This window comes from Tasmannia lanceolata, unplaced genomic scaffold, assembly GCF_043159265.1.
Source record: "Tasmannia lanceolata isolate RefF3 unplaced genomic scaffold, GAP_Taslan_0.1 ptg000015l, whole genome shotgun sequence".
Lineage (NCBI taxonomy): Eukaryota > Viridiplantae > Streptophyta > Magnoliopsida > Canellales > Winteraceae > Tasmannia > Tasmannia lanceolata.
Window position 1 is genome coordinate 830,669 of NW_027518692.1, and position 25,323 is coordinate 855,991.

Below are 25,323 nucleotides of genomic sequence, written 5' to 3' on the forward strand. Positions count from 1 at the left end.
AACGAAACATTTTCCACGACAGTTTTCCTGGATTCCTTTTCCTTCTACCATGTCACCTGGAAGGGAAAGGAAAACAAAATCCTTTCCTTTCCTTTCCGGGCTCTGTTCACTTCTTTTCTCTGCTGCTGTTTTCCCTGGAAAACAGCCTTTTTTTTCCCTAACAAGACCTTGACAAGACAGAATTTCTGTGTTCACTTCTTTTCCATGGAAAAATATTATCAGATGTGGAATTTCTTATTTAAAAGCTGAAATGAAGTGGAAATTGACTTTTTCCCTGTTACTCGAGATTTGGTTTCTGATTAAATATATCGGAAAGAGGCTTTCCAAGGAAAACGAAACCTTTTCTTTGACAGTTTCCCTGGATTCCTTTTCCTTTTGCCATGTCACATGGAAAGTAAAGGAAAATGAAATCTTTTCGGGGAAAAGAAGTGAACAGAGCCTCAAGGAAAAGGTTTCGTTTTCCTTGGAAAGCCTCTTTCCGATAGATTTAATCGAAAACCAAATCTCGAGTAATAGGGAAAAAGTCAATTTCCACTTCATTTTCAGCTTTTAAATAAGAAATTCCACATCTGATAATATTTTTCCCTGGAAAAGGAGTGAACACAGAAATTCTGTCTTGTCAAGGTCTTGTCAGGGAAAAAAAAGGCTGTTTTCCAGCGAAAACAGCATCGGCGAAAACAAGTGAACAAAGCCTGCAGTGTAGTGGGGTGTGGAGGGTCCAATGACCAAAGACCAATGGGACGCTTATAATATAATAGATTATATATTGGTGGGCTTATATAGCAGATTAGCAGGGCCAATAGCAAAAAAAAAAAAGTAAATAAATTAAGAATATATGGGGCTAAGATCGAGGGTCTAACGGCCAAAAAATCAAAGGGGCGAACCTTCACTGTAATAAGTTTATACTAATGGCAAAAAGATCAATGGCTCCCAGATGTTTGGATGCTGGCTAACTTTCTTTCTGGATGAAAAAGGAAAAGCTGAACAGGCTTTAAGTTGGAAAATTTAGGGCAAAATTTGCGTATGTTCTTTTCCAAATGGAAAGGTCTTTCCAACCTAAAAGGCCTTTCTTTCTTTGTGCAATCAAAGAAAGGAAGGCTGTGAAAATTATTTTTCGAGAAATTTAGAGACGGATTGAGTTAGGGTTGACTATCCCCAACCCGAGGCTCGGGTTGGGTTAGGGTTGAGGGAATGCTATCTCAGGTTGGGTTACCCGATCCAACCCAACCCAAGTTGGAGGCATATTTTGATAGTATTTCACAAGTGGCTAATGGGCAAAAATCCCTCAATAAAAAGCAATGGCCTGAAAAATTTGCAAATAGAAAAGGCAACTAACTGTATTTAATGAGAAAATTGCATCCACTGAATTAACATAACCTTATAGTCAACGACAGCCCATAAGATCAATGGCTTCCATGACTCGAGCATATATGCCAAGTGCCCGTTAGAATATGATATGGTCTTTTTCGTTCATCCAAAATCTAAATAAGAGGTTAGTAGTTTAGTACTACTTGGATCATTCAAAAAAGAAAAATAATATTTAAAAAGGGCTGCCAATATCAAAGCGAACATCGTCATCCAGTCTAACTTCTGAACAAGATGTCCAAATTTTTTGACGCCAATTTAACGGCCGTTACTTTTTTATTCGAAAGGAAACTTTTGTACTGTTATTCAAAAAGTGGAAAGAACTTTATTACGGAAATACCCACATCTTTTTTTCTAAATCCTCCAAGAAACCGAACTCTTCTTTTGCAGGAATCCCAAGCAAGGTTTCTTTTCTTAGGGTTTAAGCATTCTTTCCATATAAAAAAGTATCCACGAAGAAGGATTTCTTGAGTCATCTCCCTGTGTACAAAAAGTTTTCTAAGCATTTTGGGTTATTCTGGAGCAGGTTAGGGTTTAGAGAAATCAGTTACAATGCCATCGTCTTGGGCTGATTCAGTAATGGAAGCTGAAGAATCTGAATTCGCAACTCCTACACGCCCAAATCGTTCTTCTTCTTACATTCCCCCTCACCTCAGAAACAAAAATCTTTCCCCCATAGATACATCTCACAATGCTCCTTGGCCCAACCGTTCAAACAGTAGAGAATTCGGTTCAGGCAGAGGAGTATTTAGCAGACCAGGTCGTGGGCGAGGGGATCGGGGTAGAAATAGGGAGCCTAACCCTTTTGAAATTGCTGATAAATTTGCGGAATTGGAGGTATCATCAGAGCAGGAGGTTGGTGGTGGAGGTATCAATTTTGATGCCTATGAAGATATACCTGTGGAGACGAGCGGGGCGGAGGTTCCTCCACCTGTTAACACCTTCGCAGAGATCGATTTGGGGGATGCTCTTAACCACAACATACAGAGGTGTAAATATGTTAAGCCCACCCCGGTCCAACGCTATGCTATCCCTATATCGCTCGCGGGTCGAGATCTCATGGCTTGCGCGCAGACAGGGTCAGGAAAGACTGCTGCATTCTGTTTTCCTATTATTAGTGGGATCATGAACATCTGGCCCCCACAACTGCCACCCCGTGGGACCCGGACCGCATATCCTCTTGCTCTTATTCTCTCCCCGACAAGAGAACTGTCGTGCCAGGTGAGTTTACGGAGATCTAAATTTGGTTCTTGGTTATGTGATTTGATCATTTTGTCTTGATGATTTGTATGTTTTTTTTTTTTTTGTGGCTTTTGATTATGTAGATACATGAGGAGGCTAAGAAATTCTCGTATCAAACGGGTGTGAAGGTAGTTGTTGCATATGGAGGAGCGCCTATTCATCAACAGGTGTGCTGTTTTTTGTCTACTTTTTCACTGCCTTCTTTCATCCAACTTGTCATTTGTGTATAATCTGTAAAATGAAGGAAACCTATGAAACATATGCAAATGATAGAATTTAAAGATGAAACTTTAGGAAAGGCTAGAATAAGCACAAATACATCATTAAAAATCATCATACATATAAGCAATCAAACCATCCATAATGGTTTAAAAACATCATACACCTAATGATAGGCGGTGTCGCGCATGCCAAACAATTTAGTACCTGCCAAGTTTCACATGTAATTCATATAAATATTTATAAATAATGCATGCACTGTAGAGTTAGTGCCCTAAAAACTAGTGTAATTTGCTAATTAGTTAAATAAAAGGTTTCATTTCATGACATTTGTGGGTGTTATTTAATTAATATGTGAGATGTGCTTAATTGTTTTCACATATTTGTCCTTAGGGAGTAAGTAGGAATTCCATGCTCAAGGATTCACAGATCTTAGGGAGCAAGGAAATGTGGAATTCCGGTTCTTTGTAGACCTTAAAGGTTCTTAGTTGGGGTCGAGATTGAATATCTCTTCCTGTACACAACTAGCACTGGTCTTGCCTACATGCACGTGTCATAGAGTGGCTTATCTCAGCCACTTGGGTAGTGGACCCTAAGCAAGAAGAGTGGGTGCGACGATGGGATCGCGCACTGAACATGATCATATTAGGATAGCCTTTGGACAGGAGATAGTAAGGCTATTCTACCAGATATGACCTTTTACATGTCAGTCGACCTGAGGGATCATATTGATATGTGGGCCTGTCCTTCTTTCTTGGTCTATCTAATAGCGGTTCTTTTAAGAATCACCTAAGGGTAGTACTGGAATGTTGGACAAACCTACGAGAGTAATAGGGATACCCGGCATGGAATTCTCCGCCCAAATTATTAGGAATCATCTATAGTTTTAGTTAGAGCAGTAGGCCTACAAAATTACCTGGCTAGGTGGATTTGGTAAAAGGTTTGTCAAATGTTTTCCAAAATAAATTTTGAAATGATTTTTAGCTAATGCATTTGCAGGCCAAAAAATGCTTGATTAAAAGGTATACCATGAGCGGGCCCAGGAGGTAGTGTGTATCCACCCTCCGTTGGACCCAACTTGGTAGATGTGGAAATGGAGAAGGGACTTGCACATATCTGATGTGATTAGGGGTATGATGACTCGATGGTTATCTTCAGAATTACCTCTCGATGGAGGCCACTGATCCAATGCGATTGTAGTTTTGACTACGGAGCAAGATCGTAGTGGGGCCCACCATTGGGTTCTGCAGGATCGACCGTTAAGTCCATACAACGATCCCACTCACAACTTGACTGACCCATTTAAATCTATTTGATATAGGTTTCACATTTATTTGGTTGCACACACGGACTAGTGTCGTGGCATTTGATGCAAAGGGAGGATTTACACAATGCGAATGGTGTATATGCAGTATGAGATGCATTGGGAATACCAAATTGGTTAAGAATTAACCATAGGGGTATTTTGGGAATGACATAAATATATCATGGAGCTTTGATCCTATTTGTAGGCCCAAGGGTTTCCATGGGTTCAAACATTCACCTTACCCTATTGTTTTGATGCTAGCAAACTAAATTGATTATCATTTATGGACTATGTGTTGCTTTGAGGTGTTGTGTTATATACAGGATTTTCATGTCATAATGGCCATTACACAATTCATTTCAACACATGACTTGTGGATCAAGGATCAAAGGAACCAAGAGCTTCTACCTACATTGCAGACATCATCATTTGAAGATGTTCAAGTCAAAGAAGCTCAAAGATGAAGAGTCCACAAGTTCCTAACAAAGTGTCAAGAAGTAGCTTGGAGTTGAACTAGCCATTGGTGACACCTCATGTACCTCAACATGCATTGAAGATTGGAGGAAAAGTCACAAGAGCCAAACAAGGTCAAGAAGTTCAGTCACAAGCTGAAGAAGTCTAAGAAAATGCAAAGGAGCCTACACATTCCAAGAAGACTCAATGTTTACATCTTTTATATTGTATTTGGAGTCCTCTTGATTTTATGTTTAAATGCATTTTCAAAATATTTTCAAATGGTTTTTATACTTAACATTTTACATCTTTGAAAACCATTAACACCCCAAAAATGTGTTTGAAAACCTTGAACTTAAGCCCTAGACCATGGCCCAAAAGCCCCTGAACTTTTAATGTTAAAATGGAATTTTCACCAGGGCCGGTTGACCGGGCTAGGTCGGGCGACTGCGGGATAGCACCTGGATATCCAGGGCATCCTGAATTTTATCGGGCCGGTCGACCGGGTTTGGGCGGGCGACCGCGGATATGTTTCTGTTTTGAAACATAAACAATTCGTATGGTTTGGGCGGGCGATCGCCGTGGGTCGGTCGATCGGGATAGGTTTTTGAGCTGAATTTTCGAGCGGACAGGGAGCCCTCGCCGGGCAACTGTCATGGGGCCGATCGACCGCGACGGTAGACGTTTGAAAATATAAAAGGGCGCCCGATAGGGGCGGACGACCGCGGTGGCTCGGTCGACCGAGACAGTCGGGCAAACTAGCCGTTGAGGATTTTTCAGGTTGACTTTTTCAACCTAGTTATTTACAGTTTTATCCCCAAACAGTCATATTTTCAAATACACTATATATACATGATTAAAACCTATCTCTACATGCTTTTGAACATTTGAGAAAGATCAAATCCCATTTCTCTTTAAGCTTCAACTTTGAAATCAAAAGCGAAAAACCTCTTTGAACTTGTATTTCCACATTCTATCAAGAGGCACTCCATAGGGCTTTTCTTTACATATTTCTTGGGAGTGAATGTGAGCTTACAACTTTGTAATTCGCCTATTAAGAGGCATTGAGAGTTTTTCTTTTTTCTTTGTTCTTCATTGAGGGTCTTCTCTTCGGCCCGATAAGAATTGTGAAGATGAAGGTTCTTCTCTTTGGCCCGTTAAGAATTGTGAAGACATTGTAAGAGGGTGTGTCCCCTCTCAAGGCTTCGGGTTGGTTTCCTTTGGAGATGGAGGAGTCAGGTGTACGGCCTCATCATTTTTAGTGGAGATCCCAAGGAGGTAAACTTGGAAGAGTGGAATAGGTCTTGTGATAGACCGAACCACTATAAATCCTGTGCCTTGGGGATGCTTGCTCTTCTCTCTCTCTTTTGCACGTGTGGTGATTGGTAATCTCTAACCTTAACTTGTTTACGCTTTTAATGGAACAAGGGTTAGTAAATGCACTTGATTGAAATGTTTAAACACTAATTGCATTATAATGTATATTTGAACAAGGGTTATATATGTGCATTATTACTATGTCTAAACCCTAAATTTCATTAATATGCCTATTTAAACAAGGGTTAGACTAATTAGTGCTTAATTAAAGGATTAATTTTTAATCTTCCCTTAATTAAGCCTAAAATTTCTAATTGACCAATTCACCCCCCCTCTTGGGTTGTCACACTTGGATTTCATTTGGTATCAGAGCTCGGGCTCTTAAAGAGATTTTTAATTTAAAAAATCTATAAGAGAAAAGATCTGTGACAATCTAAATGGATTTTGAGAAAGGCCGATCCACCCTAGTTCCCCCATTCTTTGATGGAATGAATTATGGAGCTTGGAAAACACAAATGCAAGCTTATCTCAAGTCCATAGATCATGGCATTTTAGATGTCATTAAAGAGGGAATTTCTTTCTCAAGGAAATACACTGAAGGTGATTATTTTTTTTGAATTCAAAGGCTATGATTTTATTGTGTTGTGGTTTAACTCCAAACATTTTTGACAATATTTCAAATTGCATCAATGCAAAAGATATTTGGACTTCATTAGAAAACATGTTTGAGAAAAATGTTTGTCTCTTTTCAAATGATAAAATTTCTTGTCAAAAAGAGACTTTACAAAAATCTTTTGCATATGAAAATTCTTTCAAACATTTTATTTCCGATTTGAAAATTCAAATTGAAAATCTGAAATTGAAAATAAATGAAAGTTTGAAAAGAAATGAGAAAATAAGTTAATTGAGAATATTTTTGATAAATAAAAATGTTGACTTATTTCAAAGATGCAATGCCTTTGAGAAAGAAATTAAAAGCCTTGAAATCACAAACATGGAATTAATTAAAAAATATAAACATGTTTGTGAAAATGAAGAACAATTGAAAACTAATTTATCTCATCAAAATGAAAATCAATTTAATGAGATTAAATTAGGAAAAGAAATACTCTCTATTGAGAATCAAAGACTTCAAGAAGAAAAAGATAAATACACTTCTAAGTCTTGTGATTTTAATTGTTCCACATCTGCCAATTGTGGTAGATCTGGACATCACAATTCTGAGTGTAAGCTTAGAATTGTGAAATCTAACAAGTTTGTTTGGATAAGAAAATGTACACTCCCACAAACAAACTTGGATGGAACCAAAGGGATTTGGGTTCCAAAAGAATCCCTCTAAACTAATTAGTGAATGAGTTAGTTTAGGGGCTATGGTAATTTGTTATATCATTCACATTTATTCTAGATACCTCAATTCATTGATTTATTCTTTGTATCTAAAATATGTGAGCTTAATTGATATATCTTGTTATCATGAATGTAGATACCCGTAAGGGTGAAATCTTTATCTGGAATGTATCTATATTCGTAGTGTGCTTTACTGATGATATTCTTTTTCTTGCAAAAATCCACCTAAGTGCAAAATCACATTACTTGTGCACTTAGCATCCACAATTAGACAAGTTTAAATGTGTCAAAATTTGCTTGAAGTAGAATAAACTTGTATCTAATGATTTGTGGATGGTGGTTGGTTGGAACATACACCCTTGTGTCCAATCATTATAGACTATCCATGGAGGATTAAAAATATCATATCTTACTCATGTTTACCCATAAGTGATAGACCATCACTTGCATGAGCCATGGATGTCTCTCTCAGACATGTTCTCTATAGACTATTCATATGTTGTATGAGTTCTATAGATTTTTACTAGATTGACATATTTATATATAATCTATAGTTATTTCCCCTTGTATGGTATTAGCCCATGGTAAAGATGGTAAACCTTAAAGTTAAAACCTACTCAATTGGTGCTTTTAGCCTTCTTATTAGGTAAGAGGGAGATTGTACCTTCATCTTAATTAAAACATCTAATTACTTTGGCTTCTAGGCAACATCTTAATCATGATAAGGCATATTTGCCTTGTGTGTTATACTTATATATTATATGCACATATTTAGGGGGAGCATGGTTTGCTAGGTTGTCATCACTTTGGATATCATATGACTACCTATATCAATCATGCTTTTGTAACCCAAGGGTGGTTTGTAAATCATTCACCTTTAAATCCCTCGTTGTTTTTGTGTTAGGGCAGCCCTTTGGATTCATACCATGTATGACTCTCTCACAAGGAGGGAGCTTTACATTTATATCTGTCCTTTCCATCTTATCATATGTAGTTAGATATGGGTATTACACTACATGTGATGAGATCACCCATATGGAGCTTTATTGCTTCATTTGTGTGGTAGTTGGGTTTTTGTCTTATGCTTACATTTTTGAGATCATCTCTCTTTTGTGATAAAATCCCTTAGCCTGTGCCTTAATGACATATCATCTTAAGCTTTATACTTATCTTGGATGGACTCATATGATATCATCATTTCCAAATTATAAGTATCTTGTTCTAGAGTTTAAAAAATCTCTAGAACTCTCCTTCATAGGGCAATGCTTGAGATGATTATCTCATTGCCTACGAAGTAGTCTCTTATCATGTGCTTTTAAAGCTAAGAACATCTTTCATCATGATAAGATGATGTGTCCCCTCTCAAGGCTTCATGCAGAAAGGGTTTGTTCCCTTTGGAGATGGAGGAGTCGGGTGTACGGCTTCATCATTTTTAGTGGAGATCCCAAGGGGGTAAACTTGGAAGAGTGGAGTAGGTCTTGTGATAGACCTAACCACTATAAATCCTGTGCCTTGTGGATGCTTGCTCTTCTCTCTCTCTCTCTTGCACATGTGGTGATTGGTAATTTCTAACCCTAACTTGTTTACGCTTTTAATGGAACAAGGGTTAGTAAATGCACTTGATTGAAATGTTTAAACCCTAATTGCATTATAATGTATATTTGAACAAGGGTTAGCAAATGTGCATGATTAGAATGTCTAAACCCTAGATTTCATTAATATGCCTATTTGAACAAGGGTTAGACTAATTAGTACTTAATTAAATGATTAATTTTTAATCTTCCCTTAATTAAGCCTAAAATTTCTAATTGACCAATTCACCTCCCTCTTGGGTTGTCACACTTGGATTTCATTTGGTATCAGAGCTCAGCCTCTTAAAGAAAGAGAAAGGATCTGTGACAATCCAAATGGATTTTGAAAAAGGCCGATCCACCATAATTCTTCCATTATTTGATGGAACGAATTATGGAGCTTGGAAAGCACAAATGCAAGCCTATCTCAAATCCATAGATCATGGCATTTTAGATGTCATTGAAGATGAAATTTCTTTCTCAAGGAAATGCACTTAAGGTGATATGCAATTATTTTCCTTGAACTCAAAGGCTATGATTTTATTGTGTTGTGTTTTAACTCCAAACATTTTTGACAATATTTCAAATTGCATCAATGCAAAAGATATTTGGATTTCATTAGAAAACACATTTGAGAAAAATATTTGTCTCTTTTCAAATGATAAAATTTCTTGTCAAAAAGAGACTTTACAAAAATCTTTTGCATATGAAAATTCGTTTAAACATTCTATTTCCGATTTGAAAATTCAAATTGAAAATCTGAAATTGAAAATAAATGAAAGTTTGAAAAGAAATGAGAAAATAAGTTAATTGAGAATATTTTTGATAAATAAAAATGTTGACTTATTTCAAAGATGCAATGCCTTTGAGAAAGAAATTAAAAGCCTTGAAATCACAAACATGGAATTAATTAAAAAATATAAACATGTTTGTGAAAATGAAGAACAATTGATAGCTAATTTATCTCATCAAAATAAAAATCAATTTAATGAGATTAAATTAGGAAAAGAAATACTCTATATTGAGAATCAAAGACTTCAAGAAGAAAAAGATAAATACACTTTTAAGTCTTGTGATTATAATTGTTTCATATCTGCCAATTGTGGTAAATATGGACATCACAATTCTGAGTGTAAGCTTAGAATTGTGAAATCTAACAAGTTTGTTGGGATAAGAAAAGGTACATTTGCACAAACAAACTTGGATGGAACCAAAGGGATTTGGGTTCTAAAAGAATCTCTCTAAACTAATTAGTGAATGAGTTAGTTTAGAGGCTATGCTAAATTGTTATATCATTCACATTCATTCTAGATACCTCAATTCATTGATTTATTCTTTGTATATAGAATATATGAGCTTAATTGATATATCTTGTTATCATGAATGTAGATACTCATAAGGGTGAAATCTCTATCTGGAATGTATCTATATTCATAGTATGCTTTAATGATGATATTCTTTTCCTTGTAAAAATCCCCTAAAGTGCAAAATCACATTACTTGTGCACTTAGCATCCACAATTAGAAAAGTTTAAATGTGTCAAACTTTGCTTGACGTAGAATAAACTTGTATCTAATGATTTGTGGATGGTGGTTGGTTGGACCATACACCCTTGTGTCCAATCATTGTAGACTATCCATGGAGGATTAAAAAAATCATATCTTACTCATGTTTACCCATAAGTGATAGACTCACTTGCATAAGCCATGGATGTCTCTCTCAGACATGTTCTCTATAGACTATTCATATGTTGTCCGAGTTCTATAGATTTGTACTAGATTGACATATTTATATATAATCTATAGTTATTTCCCTTTGTATGGTATTAGCCCATGGTAGAGATGATAAACCTTAAAGTTAAAAGCTACTCAATTGGTGCTTTTAGCCTTCTTACTAGGTAAGAGGGAGATTGTACCTTCATCTTAATTAAAACATATAATTACTTTGGCTGCTAGCCAACATCTTAATCATGATAAGCCATATGTGCCTTGTGTGTTATACTTATATATTATATGCACATATTTAGGGGGAGCATGGTTTGCTAGGTTGTCATCTCTTTGGATATCATATGACTACCTATATTAATCATGCTTTTGTAGCCTAAGGGTGGTTTGTAAATCATTCACCTTTAAATCCCTTGGTGCTATTGTGTTAGGACGGCCCTTTGGATTCATACCATGTATGTGTCTCTAACAAAGGAGGGGCTTTACATTTATATCTGTTCTTTCCATCTTATCATATGTAGTTAGATATGGGATTACACTACATGTGATGAGATCACCCATATGGAGCTTTATTGCTTCATTTGTGTGGTAGTTGGGTTTTTGTCTTATGCTTACATTTTTGAGATCATCTCTCTTTTGTGATAAAATCCCTTAGCCTGTAACTTAATGACATATCATCTTAGGCTTTATACTTATCTTGGATGGACTCATATGATATCATCATTTCCAATGATAAGTATCTTGTTCTAGAGTTTAAAAAATCTCTAGAACTCTCCTTCATGGGGCAATGCTTGCCTATGAAGTAGTCTCTTATCATGTGCTTTTAAAGCTAAGAACATCTTTCATCATGATAAGATGATGTGTCCCCTCTCAAGGCTTCGTGCAGAAAGGGTTTGTTCCCTTTGGAGATGGAGGAGTCGGGTGTACGGCTTCATCATTTTTAGTGGAGATCCCAAGGGGGTAAACTTGGAAGAGTGGAGTAGGTCTTGTGATAGACCTAACCACTATAAATCCTGTGCCTTGTGGATGCTTGCTCCTCTCTCTCTCTCTCTCTCTCTCTCTCTCTCTCTCTTGCACATGTGGTGATTGGTAATCTCTAACCCTAGCTTGTTGACGCTTTTAATGGAACAAGGGTTTGTAAATGTACTTGATTGAAATGTTTAAACCCTAATTGGATTATAATAAATATTTGAACAAGGGTTAGCAAATGTGCATGATTAGAATGTCTAAACCCTAGATTTCATTAATATGCCTATTTGAACAAGGGTTAGACTAATTTGTGCTTAATTAAATGATTAATTTTTAATCTTTTCTTAATTAAGCCTAAAATTTCTAATTGATCAATTCACTCCCCCCTCTTGGGTTGTCACATTGGATTTCACTATTGATAGGACGGATTTGTAATTTGATTTAGTTGGGAATTGAATTAGAAATTACAAAGGATTTTAAATTGAATTGTGGAAACCCACATGGGACGAATTTGGATGGGACCATAAGTATGCGCCCCATATGGAGTGTCCATATTAATTGTAGATTTAATGTTATGAACGTTATCTTATTTCTAAAGTGTTAGATGAAAAAAAGGAAAGAAAAAGCTTGTATGAATGGAAAGAGAGAGAAATAGACTCTTTGAGCAAAAGTTTTGGAAACAAAATTAATATAAAATGGAAAGCCAAGAGAGTTGGAAAATAAGCCACGTTCTTTTTGGAAGCCATATATTTAGCTTATTATGTTTCCATCGTTGACTTTTCTAACATTGACTAGTTTCCAATCTTTGGGTACTATTGAATGCAACTTTTGGGAATTGTAAAAAGCAATACACAATATTATTTAAATCACAGGAGTGGAGAAATTGGGGTTGCCTAAGTTATGGAATTCACGTTTTTGGAGATGGAGGTCTCCAAAAACGCCCAAAAACTCCTCTCTCTCTCTCTCTTCTAGTTCATATTTTCCACTTCTAGTTTTTGTGAAAAACATCAAAGATCCATTAAACAAGTTTTCCCATCCAAAGATCTGATTTGGCCTCACCCTTGTTTGAATCATTTCTGCACTCGCTACCTCCTTTCCTAAATTAGGAGGGGTTTGACCTTCTCCTTCCACCGCATAGGTAGAGTATAAAGATATGCTTTACTCCACTATATGTGATGTCATTTCTGCTCTATACCGCGTAACCGTCATCTTAGGACTTATGGTGCACATCTAATCCCTACATCTGCAGGCAGGGTGGCCTTACTCCTATATGAATCAGCTCTTTGGACCAGTCTCGGCTAAATGGGTCCGCCACTAGAAATGTCTAATGGTGCTTTTTATAGTTATCTTAAATCGTTGTATTTTTTTTATCGCTTCATGTAAAAACGAGTATAATTGTTCTCTCTCTCTCTCTCTCTCTCTGTCTCTCTTCAAGTCTTAAAAATAATCTTCAGTGCTTACTCCTGGGGTTTCAAACATCTACAAAAACAAGTAAAGGAATAATGTAAGCTTGACAACTCAGTAAGTAATCATATACTATAACTCAAAAGGCTTGGGGTGAGTTAACATGCAAGATTCTCCATTGTGACGAGTTGATTACTCCACGGTTCCAAGAATTAATAATAGGCGGGACTTCATGCTAGATTCGTGTATCATGGTTCAAACAGGATCTAGTAATGAGTGAGTATAAATAATTAGTCTTACGGAAGGCAACTATATGGGCAGGACAAGCATTAGCCTTACGGAAGAAAAACGTACAGGTAAAATAAGTATTTTCTTTATGGAAGGAAATCGTACATGTGGAACAACCATTAGCCTGACGGAAGGAAATTGTACAGGGAGGGCAAGTATTATCACATTCAACAAGCATTTCATGAAGCATATCACAATTTTGTCTGCATCATTAGTGTTCCAAAAATCAAATCATAGTCAAATGTGCCTTACATTTGTGTATTTCATGTATTTAAATTATTTCTAATATTTAATGAATTGTCACTTAAATTTTTTTTTCTTTCTAATATTTAAATGCTTAATTTTAGTCAAGTCGCACAGGTTTTATTTAAGACAGGCACACAATCACAGATCTAGTGTTAGTACAAGTTTTAGTGTAAAGTGGAGAGTCACAATGTGAATTCCTTGCTCAATAGAATAAAACCCTTTAAATTGTGAGTTGAGTTGTTTTAAGTTTAACGTGTTTTAATTAGGCGGTGCTTGAATCATGAGCACCAACTGCAGTCCATACAAGTAAGATTTCTCAACTAGGATCTCTATGATTGAGGTCAAAAGACTCCTAGAGTCAAGGAGGAGAATACTTAGCCATGACCCCCACGATCGAGGTTAAAAGACTCTCATGGCCGAGGAAGAACGGTATCACACCCCCGCTAAAGTGGACACATACAGTGAAGGCCAAAACCTCTACTCCGTTTGGTTGCTGGGTTTTTTTTTTTTCCTAGGATTTATGTGGGAGAATATTTAGTGGTCACATCAGCTTTTTCTTGCTGACATCAGCAAAATCTTGTCTTGAAAATGGTGGTCTCTCTTTCTCTCTCTACCCTCTCTCTCCACTCATCATAATATCTTTCTCTAATTAATGCTTGTCCCCTCTTTTGTCTCCTACCTTTACCCACATAAATCCCAGGAAAAGAAAAAAACCCGGCAACCAAACGGAGCAGCTATAATCTCCACGATCAAGGTCAAAAGATTCCGGGGATCAAAGAACAAGACCAAATCAATTGTATCACTTTCTTCTTATTATTAAGATTGTAAGTTCAAAGGTCATGTAAGAGTGAGGAATAATGGTGTCGCAACAGGAACTAAAATAACACAAGCATGATGAATTAATAAGATCTCATATATTGCAGGCATGTCAGTGCATGATGGTCATTGAATATACAAAGAAGCAAGAAAATAAGACTAAGACAACATGCTCGAAGGTCAAAACAGGATGAACACAATCATGCGATCAATTTCCAGGATAGTGCGCATCAAGTTTTCATCATTTCATTTTTTTGGAGAACCTTAAACAATGCACAGTCATACTAATACAGAATTTCCTGGATAATACACTTTGCAAGAAATCAATATTTAGAATTTTAGTAACTGAATTAAAAGATTCTAATTATTCCTGAATATAGACTCCCAAATCAAACTTTTCCATGTAGTTCCAACCCCAAAATCTCAGTTTCCAAGTATTCTCTCTTGCGCTCCCTTGCAACACAAATTCGATTTCACTTCTCAACCAAATATTCTACATTAGGGTTTTCTTTTGTATTTGGTTTTCGAAGTTTTTCTCTGACACCCTCATCTTTCCCTTCTCTCTATTTTTTTTGCATTCTCATTCTCCCTATCGTGATCAAAGACATGATTAAGCTTTAGAAATTGATCGTTTCTTGGGCATTCAGGCCTGTGAATTCCCAATTTTCTTCCCGGGCACTGTCCCCTGTCGTAAAGTTACAATGCTTATGGAAAATCCTGGCAGAGATTCCTCATATTATTGTATTTCTTCAGTCATTTTAAAATATGCACACATGTACACCCTAATCCATGTAAGACATTTTGGGCGTGTACGTTAACGTGATTTTGCTTGTTTTTCTAGTTCAATCCTTTTTATAATGTTAATGATTGTTTAGAACAGTTTTTTTAAGCACAGAGTATATTGCAGAGTTAGACATAAGGTTATGTTTACAAGGTTTGGTTGTTTGATTTAAATCCTATGGAAAATTGTTTAAAATCAACTTATCGAAATAATTAGTCCTAAATAGTATGATCCACCAAAAAAATTAAAAAATCAACTTTCTTATTGAAATAATTATTCCTGAATGGTATGATGTACCAAAGAAATAGAGAATAGCATAGGGTTTCATTATTCTTATTGCTTTTCTTGTTTCTTGGTTGGATCAACTGTTATAAGATTGACTTGCTAAAAAGTGTCTTCTTTAAATAATGTAGTACATTTAGAACATGATCAATTTGGCCATATCTTGTTATTCTTACTCTACATTTTTCCATTTCTTTTTAAATATTTCTTTATATTAAAAGGTGGAAAATGATGTTCACACTCCCCTTTTTTGGTAATTAAACTCCTAGCTTATGTTGCCTGAACTCTCTGTGCTTTCTAATGTTGGTCAAACACTCTGCTTTCTTATGTTGACCAAACACTGTGCTGCCATAGTTGCGTGAACTGGAAAGGGGTGTTGACATCCTAGTTGCCACTCCTGGGCGTTTAGTGGACTTGATTGAGAGAGCAAGGGTTTCACTTCAAATGATAAAGTATTTGGCCTTGGATGAGGCTGATCGGATGTTGGATATGGGCTTTGAGCCACAGATTCGAAGGATTGTTGAGAAAATGGACATGCCTCAGCCAGGTATAAGGCAGACAATGCTTTTCAGTGCTACTTTCCCTAGCGAGATACAGGTTCGTTTATTACATCCCTTAAAACTGCACTATCGATCGTTGCACAAAATTTCTATTTAAGACGCTTCATCCTCTTTACAATATCTCTTTCCTATAAAATAACTTATGGTCTACTTTGCTTCCACACTTGCTCCGACTTCTTGTTGGCTCTGTTGAGCAGAGTTTAAAAACTCACATTAGGACAACTCATACAAGGTAAAACCGAGTCGACTCAGGCAAGTGGATTTACACTGCAAGCTTTATAGTGTCTCGGGTGGGTTAGAGGAGTTTTTTTTATTAAATTGGTTGGGCTAAATATGAGACAATTCATAGAGATTTAAACAGTTGTGTTAATTTGGTGTCAGCAAAAGATGTGTTATGGTTTGCAAGATATTGAACTAATATTAGCATAGCAATTGCATGTTGTGTGGTTTGAAGATATTATGATATTGGAGTATATTAGTGTAATCAACTGAATATTTTAACATGACTTCTTTTTTGGCTGATGGATTTTTGTGCAGAGATTAGCTTCTGATTTTCTTTCGAACTACATTTTTCTGGCCGTTGGAAGGGTTGGTTCGAGTACAGACTTGATCGCCCAGAGAGTTGAATTTGTTCAAGAGATGGATAAAAGAAGTTACCTGATGGATCTTCTTCTTGCCCAAAGAGAAAATGGAGCCCCTGGCAAGGTACTGGCATTTGCTATAGCTGTTAGTCTTTTTTCTCTGAAGATATGAATATTGTACTTCGTTTCACTATATATTGATTTATAGAACTTGTTTTTGTTTTTGCTACAGCAAGCTTTAACATTAGTTTTTGTGGAAACAAAGAGAGGTGCTGATTCCTTGGAGCACTGGTTGTGTAAGAATGGGTTTCCTGCTACAGCTATCCATGGTGACAGAACACAACCGGTTTGTTCACTTTTCCCTTCCTTTTTAAATTTTCCTTTATGTCCTCACATATATATATATATATATATATAATGAATGGTTTGGTAACTTTGGTTCACCAAAACAATGTGGGCCCCCACTATATTTCTGGTTGACGGATCAGATGAGTTATATAGACACACAGATTAAATTAGGACATGGAAGTTCCTCTAGGCCATGCAGCTTTTATTAATTGGAGGAACTTAAAACAGCCGATTTCTTCATATCAAAAGTATTTTACAGGGGCTATACCTCATTCTCATCCCTCACTGATACCTGTGAAGTAGTTAGTATCAGTAATCTTCTAACTATAGTGCCACTTCAAATCCTACCTCTATATCTCCTCTTTCCATTTTCATGAATTGTCAGTAGTTCGGTTCTTTCCACCTTTTATTTGATCAAGTTTTTACAATTTGCACTTCTTCACATCTTAAATCTAGATAGTTAGAATTTCTATAAGCATAATCACTAAATAAAGCTACGATTTGTGGACACGGACATAGAGTGTCGCGTGTCGACGCTGACATGAAGTGTCGGACACGGCAAACCCCCAAAATTTAGAAACGGGGACATAGCTAAAATAGAAAGTATATATAATCATAATTTGTCGATACGGATTCGTGTGTCGAGTTTCGACATGGATATGAGTTGTTTGACATGGCAACATCTAAACATCTAGAAATGGTGACACGTACATACACATAAAATTATTGATTATTACACAAATAAGTGTCCACACGCCCACGTTAACTCTAGCACTCCTAGCAATACATTTAAAAGTGTCCAAAGGAGTGTCAACACAGGTGGACACGTGTGTCGTGTCGGACATGGCAGGACACGTGTGTCAACAATAAATTCAAAGTGTTGATTAAATCATAGAAATAAACTATTATTTTATACAAATGCTTCCTTGGTGCTGATGTTATTCAATTTATTTCTTATGGTAGTTATAAAGATAATCCTTGCCCAGCTGGAATTAGGGGAATTTTCATACCAAGAATAGCTCTATTTAATTAAGGCCTTCTTCGGCCTGTTATTAACACCTAGTCCTTGTCCCTCTAGAATTAAGGAATTTTCAGAGGCGAGAATAGCTTTATTATTAAGGCCTTCTTCGGTCATATGTATGTGGCAGATTCAAATGAAGGTATGGACAGGGCTGTCTTGAAGGACTGAAGGTGTTTTAAGTCCCACTTGGATCGATTTACATGGGTTGTCCGTGCGGGGCCGGGGGGTCGGCTTTCAACTATCATTCCTTGAGCTGCCAACAGATGCATGGATCCATGATTCCTTGCCAAATTTATTGCCGTAGATTAGAGACCTTTATAGAAACTTACCGGTCCTTTTCACATATCCTACGGAGTGCAAAATTAGATTGGAGATGGACTGGCTAGAGAGGGTGTTGATAGGGAGGTGGTGATTGTAGGGCCTTCCTTTTTTGTAATATTGTGTTGGTTGCTGGTGTTTGTTTTTTCCTTCTTTGTTCTTTGTTCTCTGTTCTCTGATGGACCATCTTGGCTCCTTGGATTTTCTTGGTTTTTCAATAGATTCCAACTTTTCTTTCAAGAAAAAAAAGTTCCTTAAATGCAACAAAGTTCAAGTAGAAAATGAAGATGATAAATACCCTCATCATTTTTTTTTGAATTTATAATCGGCTATGATTTAGCCTGAACTTTGAATTTATTGCTGACACACGTGTCGCATTGTGTGTGTTCACATGTGTTGACACTGCTTTTGACACTTTTATATGTACTAAGTGTCAGACTTAATGTGGGAGTGTTGACACATTTTTGTACCATGTTAAGTGTGACATTTATATTAATCCTATTGGTTTCCATTTCTCGATGCATATTGGATGTTGAATAACATGTAAGGGTAGTTTAGGCATTACCTCTATATTAGAGGGTATTGTACTCATTGACTCATTGTACCATGGATTGGCCTATTTGGGCCTATATATACATCATGTACATGAGGAGCTCCCTAGTGGAGACTCTCCATCTCTCTACTTCTCTTCTCCTTCCTCTCTTCTAACCCTAGCTCCGTTTCTAACATGGTATGGTATCAGAGCCAAAGGGCTGATCCTCAGTCAGTGAAAGAAGAAGAAGAGTCTATCCTTACATCTTCGCGCCACTATCTCCTTCTCATTCTCTCGTTTTTCCCTCTCACAAGTCTATCTCCTATTGTCTCTCTCTCTCAGCACCTTCTGGAAAACTCTCTCTCGCACTCGATCTTTCTCTTTCGTTATCTCATTTGCGCATTTTGGAGTTATTGCAAACCCCTCTCTCTCTCTCTCTCTGTCTCTCTGTCTCTCTCTGTCTCTCTCTCTCTCTCTCTCTCTCTCTCTCTCGTTATCGCATAGCGCAAACCCCATTTATGTTCTTATTATTATCGCAAACCCTAATCGCATACTCTTTGTTTCTTGCGATTATTTAATCGCACCCTTTTCTCTTCCAGCTTAATACGATTATCCATCCTGCGATTACTGGGTCATGCGATTATTTCATTTCATTTCTTGTGATTGCTTAATCGTTGGTACATATCTTGCGATTAATCATTCTGTCTTGCGATTAACATTTGTTAACTGCATGTTGCGATTAACATTAACATTCTCAAGTTGCGATGATTTCATACTCCTCTCGTGTGCGATTACTTAATACTTGTGTTCAACTCCAAATCTTGCGATTACTTGTGTGACTACTTCTTTCTGCGATTTAGTCTTGCGATTACTCCGCTTTGCTTAATCGCACGTATTTCTCTCTTAATCTCTGCATTATCAGATCAAATAATGCCATCTCCATTAGCTTAATCGCACGTATCTCTCTCTCTCTTTGCATTTACTCCTAACCCTTTTTTTTCCAAATCCTAATATTTCCACTCTTGAAAATCTCTTCCTAGATTCTCGCAGATCTACCTCTCTTTCTATCTACGGCAACCAAAACCCTTCTGGGTTGTCGTATTTTGCCGTAAATCAAGAAATACAAAAAAAAAACCATTCTTTTTTGCCGTGAAACTGCTCCTCATACGGCTATGCCGTAAGTCCCCCAAGCCCTATTGGGTTGCTGTAACACTCTAAAACCCTATCTTCCTCCCTTTCCTTCTCTTTTGGCATCCCAAACTCAACTCCAAATCTCTTATTTTCTCTTTTCTATATTTGTTTTGGCTTCTATGGCCTTTGTGTTTGTGTAGATCTACTCTTCAAAATCCTTTTCCATTTCCAAATCTCAAATCTCAAATCTCTCAAATCTCTTTATTTTCTCTTTTCAATATTTTTTGGCCTCTATGACATTTATCTTGTTCTCCACCCCAAGTGTCTAGGAGGGATTTGGTGCCTTGAAAGTCTTTGTTTTTTGCAAGTTGCGGTTTTCGACCTTCAACTTGAGGGGAGTGTTGTTGTCCTGTAGTTCTTGAGTTGTCTCTTTTTTCTTGGTTTTGTCCTCTTTGTTGTCTTGTTTTCTTTTCTTGTTGTCTTCGGGATCATGTAGTCTCGCCCGAGGGGGAGTCTTGCTTGTCGTTCCCATCCACTCTTGGTGATTCTTGGTGTGATTCTGTTGATGTTGTTTGATGTTTTTTACCCTTCTATGTCTTGTTTCCTCCTCTCAGTGTCAGTCCTTCATATTGTTCATTGTTTCTTCTTTGCGTGTTTCGTATTGTTACTTGCATAGTTTTACGCATTCATCTTACTGTCTGGCTATATGCCTTATCTGCCCAGACGGCGTGCTTTCCACCGTCGTTAGTCGGTGTTCTCTTCAGGTGACGATGTTTATGCCGTCGACCTTGTCACCAGACGATGGTTTCCCCATCGTTGGTTGATTATCTTCTTCTTATCTTCATGCGACGATGTTCATATCGTCGACCTTGTCACAAGACAAAGGTTTCCCCATCGTTTGTTGGTTCTCTCCAGGTGACGGTTTTTCCGTCGACCTTGTCTCCAGACGATGGTTTCCTCATCGTTGGTTGGTTATCTTCAGGCGATGATGTTCATGCGGTCGACCTTGTCTCCAGACGATGGTTTCCCCATCGTTGGTTGGTTATCTCTAGGCGACGATTTTCCCGTCGACTTTGTCTCCGATGGTTTCTTCATCGTTAGTTATCTTCTATTGGCGTTGTGCTGCTTAGTTGGTGTTCCCGCTCGTGGTGCTTCGCCTTTGCTCATGTGCGCACCTTTGATGTTCCCTTTTTGCTTGATGGATCGTTGCTATTTCCCTGCCGATGTGCCTCCGTTCGATCCTTCGTGGTTTGCAGATTTATTCGCTGGGTTCTCATTCAAGGGGAGACTATGTTCTCATCGCTCTTGTCGTAATTCTGCTTCAGGGGGAGCTGTTCCTTTTTTATTGTCGCTGATCTCTACGATTGTACTCTCATGGTGGTCGTTGTCTTTTTTTATTTTGCTTTTCATTATGTATTCACCACACTAGCTTGAGGAGTGTTGTACCAAGCTGGATGTGTGTATGAGATAATTATACTTTTTGTTGTATGGTTATTTTTAGGTGTTTTTTATAGTTTCTTTGTAGCAAGCTGGGGTTCTATAGTATATAAACTCCCGCTTGAGGGGGACTGTTGAATAAAATGTAAGGCTAGTTTAGGCATTACCTCTATCTTAGTGGGTATTGTAGTCGTTGTACTATGGTTGCCCAATTTGGGCCTATATATACATCATTTACATGAGGGGCTCCCTAGTGGGGACTCTCCATCTCTCTACTTCTTTCCTTCCTCTCTTCTAACCCTAGCCCCATTTCTAACATTGGAGATTGAAGATAACTTGATTAAATTGATGAATGCGTTGTTATTTGATTATCTCATGTTTGTTTTAGAGTATAGTTAATTAATCCTAAGGTTTATTACCTTGTTAAATGATTACTGTATTTATTTTCTTGCAAATTATGATGTTAATCAATAATTTTATATTCGTTTATATGTATGTGTGTGTCTTCATTTCTAAATTTTTAGAGGTTGCCATGTCAGATACCTCTTATCGGTGTCAAAACTTGACACACGAATCCGTGTCCACAAATTATGATTATATATACTTTCTATTTTAACCGTGTCCCCGTTTCTAAAATTTGGGGGTTTGTCGTGTCCGAAACTCCCATGTCCGTGTCGACACGCGACACGTGTCGACACTTGTGTCAGTGTCCACAAATCATAGGTGATAACTATCTTGGAGTCCCCTTAAAAATGCAGCTACAACTATCGCAGTCACAAATAGGTGATAACCATCTTTGAATCCCCTTTAAAAATGCAGCTACAACTATCGCAGTCACGAATAGGTGATGACCATCTTGGAATCCCCTTTGAAAATGCAGCTACAACTATCGCAGTCACGAATATAATTAAACCAACAAGCAACACTCTAACTTTTGCCTTGTTTGAATCTGTTGTTCCACATGAAACGGAGAAGCACTTGAGAGTTCTACCTTCACAGAAATTCTCTTTTAAGCCTCAAGCATGATTTAAAAGATTAGAAATTTTTTAGTGTCACAAAATACATATCCAACCTAAAATATTCCCTTGGCAGCAAATCCTCACCATTATGATAAAGTGAGTTGCATATGTTTGCAATATTTGATTTTTTTTTCATTCTGAGCATCAACCATGTCAATATCTGATTATCAGGCATTTGTTTGTCAGATGCTTTTGGTTTTTTTTTTTTTTTTTTGATGAGTGCTTTTGCTATTTATGTAGGCTCTTGTTTGCAATGTTATTATTTCTTTCATGCTTTTTCATGAACTGCCATTGATAGTTGCTCGGTCTAATTTGAAGGAACGAGAACAAGCATTGAGATCCTTCAAGAGTGGCACAACTCCAATCATGGTGGCAACAGACGTAGCTGCACGTGGTCTGGACATCCCGCATGTTTCTCACGTTATCAATTTTGACCTGCCCAAGGACATCAATGACTATGTTCACCGTATAGGACGTACAGGGCGAGCGGGCAAGTCCGGCTTAGCTACGGCGTTCTTCAATGAAGGAAACCAACCTTTGGCAAAGCCATTGTCTGAGCTCATGCGGGAAGCAAACCAAGAGGTTCCCCCCTGGCTTAATCTCTATGCTGAGCGTTCTTCTTACAGTGGAGGAAGGCACCACAGGTCTGGTCGTGGAAGGTTCGGAGGCCATGACTATAGGCGAGATCCCCCTTCGAGGGGAGGAAACTATTACTATAATTCTTATAGTGGTGGGGGCCGCGGCAGCAGTGGTCGTAGTGTTCTTTACCCTTCTCCAGGGTATGGTCTTGGGCGTGGGTCCATTGTTGCCGGCGGCTGGAATTAAACCAAGTAACCTCTTTCTCTTGACTTGCTTTTCTTTTTACTCTTAGTACTCTTAGGTTGTATAGTATGCAAGCACCTACTAGACTAACTTCCACATAAGACATTTTCTTACACCTGCAGAGCTTTGCAATCTTATGTTGGGGGATTGGCTTCAATAGCAATAGCAGTAGTAGTTACCAATCCCCACACTTGACTCCTGATCGAAGGCGACACATTTTGTCCATACCTTACATACTAACTGTTGTACACAACTTACAGATTCGAAGGACTTTGAATCCTTTTGATTCGGCAATGCAGCAGTTCTGTTCATTTCCATTTGGAATGCTATTTTTAATGTCTTAATATTTGTAAAGCTCTTGGTACAAAATCTCTACGTAGTCCCTGGATTTGCAGTTTTACATTGGCCTATAAACTCTATGGAATGTAAGGAAGTGTTCTTTATAGTGAGCACTAATTTGTTAAGGCTTTGCATATATACTTAAAACCATCTGACTTCAAGTACGAGGGTTGCTCTACTTAAAACCATTAAACTTCAAGTGTGGATTGCTATACTTAAAACCATCAAACTTCAAGTGTGGATTGATATATGTTACTGCAGCTAAAGCTCGGAGTCTATTATGTACGGTGAGCTAAACTGCTCATGTGGTAGGTCCATGCCTTTTATTAAAATAGCAATTAGCCATTTTCCTTTTAATTGTTGAATTTCAACAGATCTTATTGTAATCGGATCCGACTCTCTGGGTTACAATCCGTTTGTTTGCATCCATTATCGGTTGGATCCTATTCCAAGTGTTGTCTGGATCCTGACTTTCAGCGTTTGGGTCAAGACCCATTTTGAACCTGATTGTCCATGGAGTGGCCAAGGTCCTTTACTTTTGTTGTACACAGAATTTTGGAAAGGCTACTGTTTTCTCCACGTTATTAGTGTGTTTTTACACAGTTTATTGGGTCGAATTAGTCTCTTATATGTAACTATTAATTTTTAAATATGTAAAACAATGCATGTAAACAAAAAGAATTAATCTAAATTATATGGAAGCGTCTAGGCTTCAGAGTTAGGTTAATGCTTATTTGGTTAGGACTTATTATTTGGGAATAGTAGAGAGATAGAGAGAATCGACTTGAGGCTTTGTTCATTTGAAATGAGGGAAAATGGACCAGGGAAGTGATATTTTCGCCCCTTTTCATCACCAGGGACACCAGCGCCAGTGTACGTGGCAATCAAGGCCACTAGATTCTTCTGACATCAAGTACATTAGGCTCCCTTTAGTCATTGGTATACTGGCACCAGGTGTCCCTGGTAATGAAAAGGGGCGTAAATATCACTTCCCAAATGATCATCATAAATACTCTTTTACAATGTGAATGGTATTTTTGTACATAAACTTTTACAACATGAATGGTATTTTTGTACATTAACAGCCTCTATTCGAATCTGTGATGCTCCAACGAATTCTGTGGCTATGTTTGGGCACGATCTACCACGGTTTCAGGCCATGAGATATTGATCTACGGATCTAGCCGTTGCGCCCATCTTGTCTAGTTAAGTTCGGACCCTTTAGACCCATCTAACATTTTGGGTCAATTGACACCTCAAACAGCGGTGTTTCAAAACTAGTACTAGGTTTAGAACTCGACCAAAGTAAAAAAAAGTAAAAAGTAACAGGCTAGTCAAATTTTCATTAACCCAGGTGAGTTAAAGGAGTTTGATTTCTTGGTAGGACAAAACTCTTACTCAGTCATAGGCTTGTACGATTGTTAGAATCGTCTCAAAGTACTTTTGTTGGAGCATAGCTAACCCCACTATGGGGCCACTAAACAAATAATTTGGATCACATTTTCCACTGTCGAGATTTGGATGGATCCTCAATCGAGGTATCTTGTGAATTTCAAAACCAGAGTGGCCGATAAAAAGGATTCAACTAATTTTGGATTATAAAATAACAGTAGAGAATATAAAAATTGCAAGTAATCAGATCATACCAATTGAATTGCTGCAAGTAAAAAGAAATCCAATCTGCAAAGGGAATCAACCTATAAAAAGAAAGGAGGAAGGAACTTATCTTTTGAGTCGAGGCACGGATCTAAATCCGTTGTCCATGAGACAAGTATCACACCCTCATATGACGAATCGTGGTGCAATATGGGAACTTCGGGATAAGTCTTCAGGATACAACAATTCCGCTCCAGAAGGTATGCACTCACGCTACCCGGATGCCTAG

At 37.5% G+C, this 25,323-nt stretch overlaps 1 protein-coding gene across 4 annotated transcripts; it reads left to right on the forward strand.

The window, feature by feature from the left end:
* Positions 1 to 1,685: 1,685 nt before the first annotated feature.
* On the forward strand, positions 1,686 to 23,574 carry LOC143892355 (DEAD-box ATP-dependent RNA helicase 37-like). 4 transcript variants are annotated; one of them, XM_077396908.1, is made up of 7 exons: positions 1,687 to 2,586; positions 2,691 to 2,774; positions 15,685 to 15,927; positions 16,428 to 16,616; positions 16,704 to 16,817; positions 22,596 to 23,107; positions 23,222 to 23,574. In XM_077396908.1, exons 1-6 carry the CDS (start codon positions 1,918 to 1,920, stop codon positions 23,100 to 23,102), a joined length of 1,806 nt encoding a protein of 601 aa, XP_077253023.1. In that variant the 5' UTR covers positions 1,687 to 1,917; the 3' UTR covers positions 23,103 to 23,107; positions 23,222 to 23,574. The 4 variants fall into 4 exon arrangements, with proteins under 4 accessions (XP_077253025.1, XP_077253023.1, XP_077253022.1 ...); XM_077396907.1 differs by having other exon boundaries at positions 1,688 to 2,586; positions 22,596 to 23,574; XM_077396909.1 differs by having other exon boundaries at positions 1,693 to 2,586; positions 16,428 to 16,595; positions 22,596 to 23,574.
* The last annotated feature ends 1,749 nt before the right edge of the window (positions 23,575 to 25,323 follow it).